A 13,842-nucleotide genomic window follows, 5' to 3' on the forward strand; every position below is an offset into this window, starting at 1 on the left:
TAAGGATTAGGCCTTTAAGGACAAGGTTTCTCACTGTGATGTAGTCATGTGACCACCATTAACCTATATTAGTTTAAAGAGAAATAGGATTAAAGGTCTACTTAAAGCTTCAGGTCCTGCTGAGGTCAGGGCTTAGTTGGCCTTAAAACATGCTTGACCGATGGCACATTTTAAAGCCGAGTGACCACGGACAATCTGCAGTCCGACCTGCGGCAGAAAGCTGCACTGTTCTCTTAAGGTTTCACCAGGACCCTATGTTGAATGCAGGCTTTTGGAGAATGTAAAAAGATTCAGGGGTCAAATATTTTATGTGGATTGGATGCAAAAAATGTAGTTAGTCTTACAACCACCAAGCAACCAATCGTTTGTCATGTTTGAAGCGTTGAAGTGTTCAGTCGAGTTTTGCGCTGATAGAAACAGGAATTATGACGCCTGGTCTGTAAAATAAATAGAATAAATAAGGTGTGAGTGAAAATACAGAAAATTCAAATAAATAAAAAATATTTGGGACATTAAACTGATCAAATTAGAAAAAGAAGTAGAAGCAATAGAAGAAATGACAGTTTACTGCTACTCCTGTGTGCACACGGCTGGTCACAAAGGAGTGACAATAACTGGTCAGGTGCTGGCTCTGCCCTCAGTGATCCCCTTGTTTTGGTCTCCTTGCAAATATGGAGAAGGTCTAGTAAAACAGCAGAACTGTGCTGTTTTATCGGAATTCATTGAATTTTTAATAATCAATCCTAAAAGCTGGACAACAGGAGTCTCAAATGAAGCTACATTAAAGATCTGGAAATGATAAAGGTATTGAGGCGTGAAATGAAGTGCATTCGCTGCTAATTATAGTACAATTTCTTGGATATTAGTGTTGCTGTTGTTGTTGTTGTTGTTGTTGTTGTTTTTTAGGTATTTATGTTTAGGCTATGGGCCAAAAATCCGCCTAAGATTATAGCGTCCATCTTGTTGACCGTATTTCCATATCTGCTCCAAGAAGACTCGATGATGAAAAATTGTCCCCTCCACCGGCCGGTGTTGTACGTCTGACTGCGATCTCGCGATACTTGAGATCGAACGGGCAGCTTTGGAGGAAGGGGAGGGGGAGTGTGAGGAGGAGGAGGAGGAGGAGGGGAAAAGGTGGATCCGTGGCTGCTGCGGGCTGATTGCAGAGAGCTGCACAGGTGGCCAGCAGCAGCAGCAGCAGCAGCGCGTGAGACGCTTTCCGTCCCGTCCGTGACAACTGATCCCCGGTGCTGCGAACCACCCCCCCCCGCCCCCCTCCTACCGCACACTCTTCATCCTCATAGCCGTCGTCGCCCCCCCATCCCCCCTCCCTCCCTCCCGCCGCCCCTCCTGCTCAGGTCACCTTCCCTTCCCTTCCCTTCCCTTCGCGGCATTCTTCCGTCTCCAGTCTCCGGCCGTGATGATGAGACCTGCAGGCGGACGCGCTGCAGTCATGTTCCTGCCGGTGGCGATTCTCGGAGCTGCGATGCTGCAGTCGGTCTCCTCGCAGAGCGGTAGGACATGTCTCTGAATTCTTGTTGGTTTGGGTGTTGGGTGAAAATAAAAGAAGAGCGAAGCATATTAGCCTGAGAGAGGGTGGTCCCGCATCGCTGTGAAAATGCGGGTTTTAAAGGGGGGGGGGGGCATCGCCCGCATTTCTCCGTTTCAAGACGTCCCTGCTTTTAATAATAATAATAATCATAATAATAATAATAATAAAAACAGGTGATGATGAACATGATAGTTTTTCTTTTTTTTTGGTGGTGGGAGTGGGGGGGGATCTTCTCGAACGACGGCTGCGGCTGATCAATCAATCATTAATAGGCTGCCATCTGTATTCGGCGCACGCAGGCCTGTGCAGTGTCCCTTAAAATGTCCTTTGAAGCTTCATGTTCTAGCAAAGGCATCGCTCATATAGTGGAGGAGGAGGTGGTGATTAGGGGGGGCATATACATGTAGGCCTACATGCAAATGGTCCCACTGAAGTTTAAAAAAACCTGCAACACACACACACACACACACACACACACACACACACACACACACACACACACAGCTCTCTGTGGTCCCACTCGGCTCTGTTCAGGTATTCAAGGACTCAAGCTCGTCCCCCTGCATCAGTTTGTAGCTTCTGCTCAAAACAAGCAAATGCAATTATCTCCTCTCCCCCCCCCCCCCCCCCCCCCCCCCCCCCTCTCGCCAACGCAGGAGCTTCCTCAGAAGTGCGTGCACTGTAAATAGCATCGGCCCATTTTGCTGCATGCTTCTATTTTTAGAGCAGGGATGCAGCACTGGGAACCATAGCTTTAATGTCCTCTTGCAACAGAGAATATGTTAACTCTTTGCTGAGACGTGCTGCAGCTGCAGAGTGGCAATTGATTCCTCTTGCCGTGTGTCCAGTGAGCAGCGCCACCTGCTCATAAATCTCATCCTGGTTGGAGGAGGGGGTCGGGGGGTTGATTCTGTTGTCGGAGCGTCCCAGTGTGGCACGAATCTGTTTTGGCTCAGCCCCTCCCCGGGGTTGACCATGTGTAGGAATGTATCACTGCACACCCACTCGCTGCATCCTTCCTTCAGTCAGCACTCCAGCGGACGTCCATCAGATCGCTGCTGCTTTAATGTGACAGCCTTCTAACGGAGAAGATGGATCCATGGCCAGCATACAGACGCATTTCTGAAATGTTTGTTTTAGAGTAGCGTGAGACCGGGTGGCTTTGTTTGCCAGGGCGGCTACAGGGCCTCTGGTACTCATTCCTTTATCCCGGCTGGACATGAAGAAGACTTTAAAACTCAAGCGTAAAGATGTGACCTTGGTGCAGACAGGCTGCGTGAAGCATAAAATAGCCCCAATAGTCTGCACTGAAAACCTGGCTAGGTATATTGCAATATGTCATATTTATGCATTCAAGGTAAGAAAGGGACACCGTTAACACACCAGTATCAGAGGTCTTCTTGCTGACAGAATGACAATTGAACAATATTAACATGCTTTGCTTCTGATTATCTGGGCCATGGACTGAAATAACTATCATGCCAGTCTAAAGTCACATGGGGGCTGATGGGACATGCTCAGAAGGAAGATGGATGTTGAAGTGCTTTCTGTAAAACCACCACGTACATGATAAATATTATTATTTCTGCAATGTAGTCATAAATCCTAAATGATATAAGTATTAAAAATGTTTAAAATGTTCACAGCTATTAATTATCAGCTATCTGCAAGAACGTTGGTTTCACGCACATGGCCCCACTGAAGTGTCTCCCCCTTCTGGCACAGTGCAGTACTCGTAGTTCAACAGACTTGCAGGTCTGGTGTCTGTTGCAGTGCTTATGAACATACTCAAAGACTAATTGATAGGCAATTGAATTTCTATGTCAGGATTACATATCGCGAATGATTTAGTAGGAACCTGGATTTCTGTGGCTTCATCGTTCATGACCCACATGAGACTCACGTAACCGCATTTCAACGCCAAGCTACCAGCAGCCGAGTGACGGGAGCGGCTTCCTGCTCAGCAGTTTCTCAGCCTTGTCTCGTCGATATGAAGCGGCAGGTGGATGTGTCTGTGTGTCGGTGCCGAGGTGTTTGCCTCGAGCTGGGTCTGGCCTTACAGAACTGCAACCTGGCAATCGCGGGTTGGACTGCTGGCGTTTGCGCCGTACGATCGTCCACGTCCCTCGCGCCGAACCCCGTTTGAAAGCGTTTTCAGACGGCCTGAGTTTAATCCGAACCCGTCGGCATCCTTTTTTGTTTGTGATGAAACTGCTAGAAGCTCGTAAAGGAAACGGTTTAGAACCAGGAGGTGACCGCAAGCCTAGCTGCTGCTGCTGCTAATACGATTAGCGCAGATGCTTTTTAGTGGCAGTTTTCTAAGAACTAGGTAGATTTTTTTTTCCCATTAAAAAGGCTTTTGCTTTTTTATTTATTTATTTATTTATTTATTTTTCGCTTTGCCAAATTGACTTTGGCAACAGTTTTGGTAAATCCCATGATGCTTTGCTGCTTGCTACTCGGCAGCAGCAGCAGCAGCAAATCTCATGTTCCACCAATCGGAAGCCGTGCACTGTTGCTAACAGCTTAGATTAAAAATTGTGATTGGCCTGCTCGGAATGTGACAGAATATAAATATTTATTTTAATGTTTTCTTTTTTTTTTTGTATGGGCCTCACCCACCAATTCCATTTTTTCCCCCCGTGCAGGCTCTCTCCCTAATGGACATGTCAAACGTTCCATCTGCTTAGTAACTGCCGACTGTATTTGGAATCCATATGTGCTCACAGCTGTTGGTGCAGCTGGATTGAGGAGAATGACTTGGTGGAGATGACGCGCCTGGTCTTTTCCTGTGTGTCTATGGAAGAGGGGGGGCTGCGAGGGGGGGGGAGTGAGGGTGAGGGGAGGTTAGCGGGGGGAGGGATAGTGTCCATCGCCAGGCGCCCACACACTCCCCAGAGAGGAAGGCAGAGCTGCCGCGTCCATAAATCTCCCTCTCGATCTCATCGGCTCTCGCCGCTGCCTATAGATGATGCTTTTGACTGTGACCCCGCCTCCCACCTGGGTTTTGTAGCCGTGATCAATTGTTTGCCCCCTATTCATCGCGCTCGATTCCGTCCAAGAGGCCGACATTTTAGAGAGGCGACGCTAAGAGCACTGGCCTCCCCCCCCCTCCGTGTTGATTGAGACGCTGTTGCAAATGCAAATGACAAGGTCAACCGTAGCACTCTTTTTTTTTTTTTTTTTTTTTTTTTTAATTTTCAAGCCAGCGTGAGCTAGACGTGAATTTATAGTATTCTGGTAATGAAATGGACCAACCCGGTGAGATCAGTCCCAGTGCAGCTGAATAAAGGCTGCACAGGAATAGCAGCAATAATGGCTGAGACAGATCTGAGCTCGCTTCCATTTCTCCTCACGCCCGACTCGGTCGTTTGATGATTGCTCCACTGTTCTGCGCTGAAAAATTAACAGCTTCAAGGCATCGTTGGGTGAAGCATTTCTCGTTTGCACCTTTTTTTTTTATTTTATTTTATGGCAAACTGAATTATTGTTGTTTTAGTTTTGTTTTTTTAATTTTTGATTTGGAAAGCTTTGGCAAAACTTGGCAGCTCCTTGGTGAACACTTTGGTCTATTGGAGTTTAGCAACCAATCAGAAATGCCGAGTTTTTATTTGTGTTGCTGCAATCTGAGACGGGCCAAGCGTTCTTGGGTTCTGTTCAGTGTAAAGAATTCCATCTCACTGTCACAAAACTGGCGCTGCGTCCGTCCAGCAGCAGCAGCAGCAGTCGGTCTTGCGGTTGCTTCCTGTTGTTCTGTTTTGATTTCCTCTATGATTTTAAAGTTCACCAGATGCTTCCTGTCTTCATGACAACCTGACTAGTGCTGATTGAAACACCAAAAACCTTTAGGTGTCTCTTTCTTTAGGCTTCTTTCATCTTTCGCTCCTATGGATTCTGTGACGTCTGCAAGATTTTGTGGCAACAAAAAAAAATGTGACGCTCCAAGATACTTTGTTAGCGTTAAGGTTAATAATCATCCCCTGATTTTCTCATCTGTTGTTTATTTTATTCATGGTTTGTCTTTTTAGTTGTTCCATATTACATTTTTTTCTGTTTCTTTCCTTTTCTTCTGATGTTTCTCTCTTTTGTTCTCGTCCTTTCATCCCACTCCTTTTTTTCCCCCCCTATTTTGGGTGGGGATGGGTTCTGACGGCCCCTTTATTGAATGCAACGACCACAACCGCGTCCAGCCGGCTTTGTCAAGTCTCCCCTGTCTGAGACCAAGCTCACGGGCGACACCTTTGAGCTGTACTGCGACGTGGTGGGGAACCCCACGCCGGAGATCCAGTGGTGGTACTCGGAGATCAACCGCGGCGACTCCTTCCGGCAGCTGTGGGACGGCGCCCGCAAGCGCCGCGTCTCCATCGACACGGCGTACGGCACCAACGGCGTGAGCGTGCTGTCCGTCTCCCGGCTGGCGCTGGACGACGCCGGCACCTACGAGTGCCGGGCCAGCAACGACCCGCGGCGCAACGACCTGCACCAGAACCCGGCGTCCACCTGGATCCGGGCCCAGGCCACCATCACGGTGCTGCAGAGTGAGTCAGCGTGGAGGAAGCCAGCGCTCCTCTCCCACCCCCAGAGTTAGCAGCCAGCACTTCCTGTGTGACTCAGCCTCCCTCAGACCTCTCCCGAGGACCCCTCGCCTCCTCCGTGTAGCTGCCGTCCTCCTCTGCAGCTGGAGACGGCGAAGAAAAACGCCACCGCCACCACCACCCTCCCTCTCCTCCTGATGCTCCTTTTCAGAGTTGAGAAGTAACTATCATTCCCTCACTTATCTGTGTGCCTCCTTCCCTCCAGCTCCTCCCCTTCTCTTCCTTAAGTTCTTCCTCATTCATTCAGTTTTATTTTATTTATTGTTTTTTTTTTTTTTTCCCGTTATCTATCTGTTCACATGTTGCAGGAGAAGTCTTTTGTCTCGAAGTAACGTGTCCGATAATGAAGCAGGTCCCGTCTGGAATCTGATGATCTGATTGGTTAATGGAGTGGAAGGAACAAATCAAATGTAATCTGATCGTTTCAAATCAGATTTGCGCTGCTGCGGTTCTAAATCATCGACTTGTTAATTGCAACAACAAAAAAAAAAAGCTGCCAATTGGATGCGCTTTGTGTAAAAGCTATAGGTTGGATTTCTTCTACTGCAGCTCGTGCACCTCAGTTTTACTTTAGTTTGTCGAAAACAATTAAAACAATCCTAAAGAAATTATGGGAATGTGCTCATGATCGAACTGTTCAGATATTTTTTAATGCAGTTGTTTCTCAGCTGAACTGATGATTCAACCGTCTCACATCCAGCCACGTCTTCAAAACTGGTGCCACTTTTTCACCCGCGGCGCTTCAGCGTTACCCAAAATAGCTCCTCCCACTCCAATCGTCCGTCCTTCTTTCCGTCCGTCGCTCTGCGGCACCAATTGTGGAGGAAGGGTTCAGCCCGAACCCTCGGCTGCCTGTCTGCATCTTGCAGCCAGCTTCCAGCCCACCGGCGGAACTGATCCGTGTCCTCCTCCCCCCCCCCCCCGACAGAGCCGTCCATCAGCCAGTCGGAGCACGCCACGCTGCCCTTGGACGAGGCCCTCACGCTGCAGTGCAACCTGACCAGCGCCCACAGCACCCACGACGAGAGCTTCTGGATGAAGAACGGAGAAGAAATCCCGGAAACGCGCAGCAAGAATAAAAACACAGAATACAAGTGTGTGTGCACGCCACGCGTGTGTTCTTCCGAGTGTGAGTGTGAGTGTGCGTGCGGTGGTGAACGGGTTCATGTGAGGAGTGTTCTCTCTCCCTCTCTCTCTCCCTCTCTCTCTCTCTCTCTCTCTCTTCCTCTCCCTCTACCTCTGTGCTCTGCAGCATGAAAAAGCCCAGAGGAGACGACGCCGGCGTCTACATGTGCGTCTACACCTTCGACGGCAGCCCCCCCGCCAACGCCACCATCGAAGTCAAATGTAGGTGTTGATTTGTGGCCCGGCGGTGTCCCTGGTAGCGGCGACAGTATTGAAATAAAGAAATGACCTCGGTGACCTCGAGCACCAGCAAGTTGGTGTGTGTGTGTGTGTGTGTGTGTGTGTGTGTGTGTGTGTGTGTGTGTGTGTGTGTGTGTGTGTGTGTGTGTGTGTGTGTGTGTGTGTGTGTGTGTGTGTGTGTGTGTTGGGGGGTGAGGATAGTGGCCGCCCTTGACACCTCCATCTCGCCGAGCGGCGCCCGGCTCAGTGGCAGCAGATGGTGTCTTGTTTGCCTGATGGCGCCGGATTAAAGTCCCAACGGCGAAAATCTGGTCGGCCACTCCTGATGGCACGTGTTGACACTTTGGGGAGGAGGAGGAGGAGGAGGAAGGGCATTTTTTTTTTTCTTTTTTTTTTTTAAAGTGTTAAAAATAAGTGACCTGTTATTTCTTCCCATCGAACGCTTGAATTGCTGTTTGTCTGTTTGTAGCTGGTCCTGAGATCACAGGACACAAGCGCAGTGAGAATAAGAACGAGGGCCAGCGGGCCGTCCTCTACTGCAAGTCTGTGGGGTACCCGCACCCCGCATGGTCCTGGCGCAAGTACGACAACGGCATGTTCAGGGTGAGTGACGCGTCCATTGCTTTATTGATTTTATTTCCCCCTTTTCTTTGCCTCCACCTGCTCTTTGCCTCTCGTGTTTCAAGAGGGGTCTGCCATGTTTGTGTTTGACGAGCTCTATTTCAAAGAAGCACATAACTGTGATAACTGTGACACAATTGCATGATCCACGACAGACAGAAAGTGAAACAAGCAATACGGCTTTGAACAAACTAACCTGGAGATATTAGGTTTAAAGCGAGGTGTTTTCCGGTGACCTGCGTCCACTAATGGAGCGTTGTATGCACGTATGCATCACTACAGTGGAATACCTCAACTTCCTGATTTTAGTTTGAGTTGAGTTTAACAGCAAAGTTTCTCGAGGTCTACTCGACTATGTTGCTCTCCTTCTTCCGCCATCTTCTGACCCCAGACCTCATAGAAAAGAGAGAGAACCCCCCCCCCCGATGCATCTCCCCGGGCCTCATGCATCTCATTTTCATTCATTCATTTTCTCATTTCAATCCCCGCCAATAGGAGATCGACAACTCCACCGGCCGCTTCTTCATCTACAGCCGGGACAACTACACCGAGCTGCACATCGACAACCTGGACATCGCCCTGGACCCCGGCGAGTACCAGTGCAACGCCACCAACCCGTACGGCAGCCGCGAGGAGAAGTCCGTGCTCAGGGTGCGCAGCCACCTGGCCCCCCTCTGGCCCCTGCTGGGGGTCCTGGCTGAGATCATCATTCTCATCGTCATCATCGTCGTCTACGAGAAGCGCAAGACGCCGGAGGATCTACAAGACGGTGAGTCGCCGCGGCGGATTTAGTTTGTCGATTATTTTTCAGTACTTGCATGGAAAAACCAACCGCTTCCCTCAGGGAGGAAAAGTTGTCGGAGGCGGCCGCTGTCTTTTATTGGAGGTGTCCTCTGAAGTCGTCCCCGGCCGCCGACCCGCTGACGGTCACCCAGCTCGCCGCCGCTGCTCCGCCACTCAATAATTCAGCGTGGCGTGCTCCACCTCGGGCACGCACGCACACACGCACGCCCGCCGAAGGTCGCCCCCTCGTCAGGACACGTCCATGCATTTAATATTCATGAGCAATATGATACTGCAGTGTTGTCGGCAGGGCCACGGGGTTCAATAATTGATGCTGTTCTCCGAGGTTCGTTGGGCTCAGCGCCCGGGATCCTCAAACGTGACGGAGGATCTGTGGAGCGTCGCTCTGGCGCCTGAATTATGTATTGTTGGTATTTGGGTGACCTTCCACCTTCAAACAGAATTTAAATGTTGCCACACGCTGATTGGGCGCAGCGACTGACGGGCACCTCCGCTGTCGGTGTGCAGGAGGGCGACGACGGGGTTGGAGAATGATCTAAGTCGGTCCGTCAGTAAGCCAGACGTCCCGTCATTGTGCGGAACTCAGTCTGCCAGTGTTTTCTAGCAGCAGTGTGTCTCCACCCTGCCGGTGAACTGTGCAGAAATGAGGGGACGCTTCTCCTGCTTGTCCCCCTTTCCAGGAACTTGGCGATTCTATAAGCGCATAGTTCTGGAAATGAGCACTTTGTGACGTCACAAAGGGCACTCTCACGTCCTGTTTCTGTCTCCCTCTAAACACGTGGAAGGTCCAACAAGGCATCAGTTTTAGCAGGAGGTTGTAAACAGAGGGCTTAATGTCCTGTTTTCTAGAAGTCTATACTCGCTTCATATCAATCCTGTGAAGCTGATGTAATAAACGAAATAAATAAATAATTAATTAATTCGGGACCTTGTGAAATTAATGAGTCATTAATGAGTCCTCAAAGTGCAAGGTCAAAATCTGCCAGAATGCATTTTTTTGTGTGAAGGCTTTTTAATTGGTTTTGTAACAAAGTGTTTTGCTATCTTCTGTTCACTCCCCCTTCTCCCGATCGCATCACCTAAATCACATTTGCGGTAAGTGTGAGACGTTGCATGCTTTCTGAATTTCAAAAAGCATCCAGCCTCGTCTTCAACACGGCGCCCGGCTTCCTAAGTAGTGACAAGTTTTTACAGAAAACTTTGATTTTGATTTTTTTTGTTTTCTTTTTAATTTGAACAAGTGGCAGCAGCAGCGGCCTTTAGCCTGAGATAGAGAAGGCGGCTGCAGACCGTCGTCTCCGTCTGTGCTCTGGGGGGCGGCAGCTGCCGCCTCTCCCGTGCATGACATCAGTGTGTTGATGAGCCGCCGCTGACTGTTGGCCTTTTTTCATCATCACTCTCACCTGCTGCTGGTGAGCGAGCTCTGGCGTGGCGAGAGCGAGCGAGCGAGCGCTGAAGGTTTCTCCCTCCCTGAAGCATGACGGCTTTGTGTCCCCTTCTCTGTTGTTTGCTCCAGCGCCAGCGTGCGGCCGAGTCCCAACTCGCATTTTTCTGTTTGCTTTTGATAAATGCAGCACAGTTACTATGGTGTCCGGTAATCTCCACACAACACAGCATTTTCCAAAACCCACCCTGCTGTGTCCACTTTCAACCACCTCTACTACTTCTTTAGTTTAGTTGAGTTTTTTTTTTTCTTAAAGAAAATGCCAAACAGACGGTAAAAACAGCACAGGTGACCTTTACACAAACAAACAGAACCCAATTTTTAAATGGTACTGCTGGGATTAGGGGCGCATTAGCTCGACCCTTCGACGCTAATGTTAGCCTGCATGCTAACACAATTACGTTGCTTCCGCCATATCATCATCATCATCATCATTATTTCATTTGTTAAGGGTCAACATCTGTTTATGGATCATTTGCAGTAGAAGGACATTTATTTTTGTTTTTTTTATATGAAATATAAACCAAAATGCAAAAACACCCAATATTAAACAAAATTTAAACAATTAGAATAATAACAAATTGGATAAGATGAACACCTCAATCACCACATCAATAGAGGTTGTTCGCAGTCGGCTGTGAGTGTGCGAATCCTCTCACTCCTCCGTGTGAACCTGCCTCAGGTACTCGTCCACTCACTGAGTATTTTGTTTGTGCAGAAGTGTGCGACTTGGGACACCCTCCTCGTTTTCATTCCATCCAACAGCGTTGAGAAGCTCGGTGCCTTGCACGCCACCTGTTGGCCGCAAAAAAACAAAAAACAAAAACATGCAACCTGAAACCAAAACCATGTCACTTCATCATCTTCTCTGTGATTTGACTGTTTTGATCCTCACTTCTCCGTATTTCTTTCCTCCTTTTTTTTTGTTGTTGTTTCTTAAGATGACGAGCCAGCCGGACCAGTGTAAGTCTGCCAGACTTTTTGCCCCTTTGTGTGGCGTTTTCCTGTTTAGCTTGCCGTTGTTTTGTTGTAGCATGTGTGAATCCGTCCTTCCTCTTTTCTTTAATGATAGGCAAAGTCGATAAATTGACCTCATAATTTTGTTGAGACAAGCTGTCGGCCTTTTCAGTATATGACCTTTTTAGGCCCGGCTCTAGTCCGTTACCTGGAACTAGATAGACTTGCGCTCTTTTTAAACCAGCTTGCTCGAGAGACACTGAAGTTTACTTTTTATTTTTAAATGTTGAAGTGTCGGTGACAAAATGATGAAAAAAATTCCCTTGACAACCATAGAAGATCAGATCTCTTGCCACAAGCACTATTTAATCTAATCTAAAAAAAAAAAAAAGAAAAAAGAGGGAGAGTTCCCCCCTCAGTGTGATTTTTGACTTTATGATTTTGCGCAGGAACTTCAGTATGAAATCCAGTCTCAGAGAAATATGACCGGACAAAATCTGATGTGTTTAACGTTGCGTCCTTGACTCACCACTTCAATGTGAATATCTCCTCCCAAAGCAAAACTAATTCCACCAACAACCACAAGGACAAGAACCTGCGCCAGAGGAACACCAACTGAGCAGCCTGTCCGCCGAGTGAGTGTTCAATTATTAAGAGGAAGCCTGAACAATAATGTGGGTTCCAGGGCCTTTGGGTCGCTCGGCAACAGGATGGGCCGTCGCACCAGATCATCAGCGGCGCCGGACGGGAATCATTAAAACGGAACCTGTGTGTCTTTACCTTGCAGGGTTGCGCTACACATGCATTGACCACATGAAGGTAAAGAAGAAGAAGAAGAAGGAGGAGAAGAAGGAGAAGATGAAGAAGGGGGTCCGAAACGGTTGTGGACGGGTTCGATCTGCCAGTTAAGGGACGGTTGTGGAGGAGTTAAGTGAGGCATGCCTTATGATTTTGTTATGGGTTGCGAGGTCGGCCGGACGGTGCAAGAGCCATTATGGGATTGTAAACATTATAACTGTTGTTGCTGCATGCAGTTGTTGACATTCTTTTTCATTTCCCTCTACCGCCCTTCACCCCCGGCTCCCCCTACTGACTAATTTGAGTATTTTTACTACTTCTAAGATAATGCATGCGAGATGCTGACCCTCCTTGCGGAGGCAGAAATGTGTTTTATTTCAATATTTATTTCCCTTCCACCCCCCTCCTCCCCCCCATGTTTGTTTCTTTGTTTTATTTCCTGGAAGTGGCTTCATGTAGATAGTTGGTGTGTTTCTAGAGGACAAAATTTAAAAGCAAAAAAAAAAAAAGCAAAAAAACCGGGCAGCGTAAAAGAAAATGCCGCAGTACTCCGGTGCGACAGCTGTGTATAGTTTTATCATTCTGCTGCGTGCCGTCGCCGTCATCCTATTGGGCCATATTACACCTTTAAGGGCTTTGCAATGTCCCTCTAAATTTGATGAAATAAAGTTTACTTTACTGTATGTATGCACTGTATGTGTTAAATCACTATAACTATGTATATGAGATCAGCATTGTTCTAAAAGACTATTCAGATTATATGATGCACTTAAATGTTGACAATATTGAAGAACTGTATGAACCTACTTTAGCAGATCTGTACCAATCATAATGATATTGTTTTATAAATACGTGTATTGTACAGCATGGCTATTATCCTATGCAATTACTACTGTTATTATTATTATTATTATTATTATTATCCATATCAATTTATTGAAAATCATTGCAGCTTTTGATCCCTCCGTGACAAAGCTTTAAACTCGTAGGATCACTGTAGAGCGTTTGACACACAGCTGCATGAATTCTCCACACACGCACGGCGGCGGCGACGGAAGCCGGTGCCAGGACGGACACATGTGAAGCAAAATTGCGAGAAACCGACTCATTTTTAAGAATAAAAATAAACTGTCAAAAATGAATTGTGTTAATTTTTTTTTTTTTTTTTTTTCTAATAGAATTTCCCCGCCTCCCATGTTATTCTAGCAGGCACTGTCTCCAGGCAGCTCGTACATATTATAAAAGCACGTGGACAACAGCCCCATCTAGCGATGGCTTGCGTGAATTGCACGATTGCAAGTTTTGAAAGTGATGCTTTGGTTTGGAATGTCAGGGTACAAAATTAAGCAGAGAACCAAACGCACGTATTTCACATTTATAACTTATTTATAACTTTTCTCCGAAACGGCGAGATGATTAGATGTTACTGAGAGTTTGCACTTTTACCTATTGTCTTTTTTTTTCTTCTTTTTTTTTTATGTTTTACTGCTAAAATATTAGAACTGAGCATAATTTTGGGCTCTAATTTTGCAGGAAGTCCACCTTAAAGTCTGCAGAGTAATTTGGTTGGAATTTGGAGCAGGTCAGGATGAAGCAGAGTTCATTTATACCCCCCCCCCCCCCCCCTTTTAAACTGGCCTCCGTGTCTGGACCAGATTTGCACGAGGTCATTCGAAGTTCTGGATTAAAATGCTGCTGCAAGTCAA

General features: G+C 47.4%; 1 protein-coding gene across 2 annotated transcripts; it reads left to right on the top strand.

Annotated features, from left to right (window-relative positions):
* Window positions 1–1,334: 1,334 nt before the first annotated feature.
* LOC142888883 (neuroplastin-like) lies at window positions 1,335–13,278 on the top strand. Of its 2 annotated transcripts, XM_076027362.1 has the most exons (9): window positions 1,335–1,514; window positions 5,743–6,090; window positions 7,076–7,241; window positions 7,400–7,494; window positions 7,982–8,115; window positions 8,629–8,902; window positions 11,323–11,344; window positions 11,897–11,973; window positions 12,126–13,278. In XM_076027362.1, the coding sequence occupies exons 1-8, from the start codon at window positions 1,421–1,423 to the stop codon at window positions 11,955–11,957; spliced, it is 1,194 nt and encodes a 397-aa protein (XP_075883477.1). In that variant the 5' UTR covers window positions 1,335–1,420; the 3' UTR covers window positions 11,958–11,973; window positions 12,126–13,278. The 2 variants fall into 2 exon arrangements, with proteins under 2 accessions (XP_075883477.1, XP_075883476.1); XM_076027361.1 differs by lacking the exon at window positions 5,743–6,090 and having other exon boundaries at window positions 1,359–1,514.
* The last annotated feature ends 564 nt before the right edge of the window (window positions 13,279–13,842 follow it).

Source organism: Nelusetta ayraudi, unplaced genomic scaffold (assembly GCF_046127955.1).
Source record: "Nelusetta ayraudi isolate G7.1 ecotype Tasmania unplaced genomic scaffold, CSIRO-AGI_Nayr_v1 ptg000020l, whole genome shotgun sequence".
In the NCBI taxonomy this organism is placed as follows: Eukaryota; Metazoa; Chordata; class Actinopteri; order Tetraodontiformes; family Monacanthidae; genus Nelusetta; species Nelusetta ayraudi.

Bases quoted from the DNA above. Each gene is read 5' to 3' on its own strand.
- LOC142888883 (XM_076027362.1), top strand. From the start codon at position 1,421: ATGATGAGACCTGCAGGCGGACGCGCTGCAGTCATGTTCCTGCCGGTG. The intron at 1,515-5,742 runs GTAGGACATGTC...AACCGCGTCCAG, and splicing joins GTCGGTCTCCTCGCAGAGCG to CCGGCTTTGTCAAGTCTCCC. The intron at 7,495-7,981 runs GTAGGTGTTGAT...GTCTGTTTGTAG, and splicing joins CGCCACCATCGAAGTCAAAT to CTGGTCCTGAGATCACAGGA.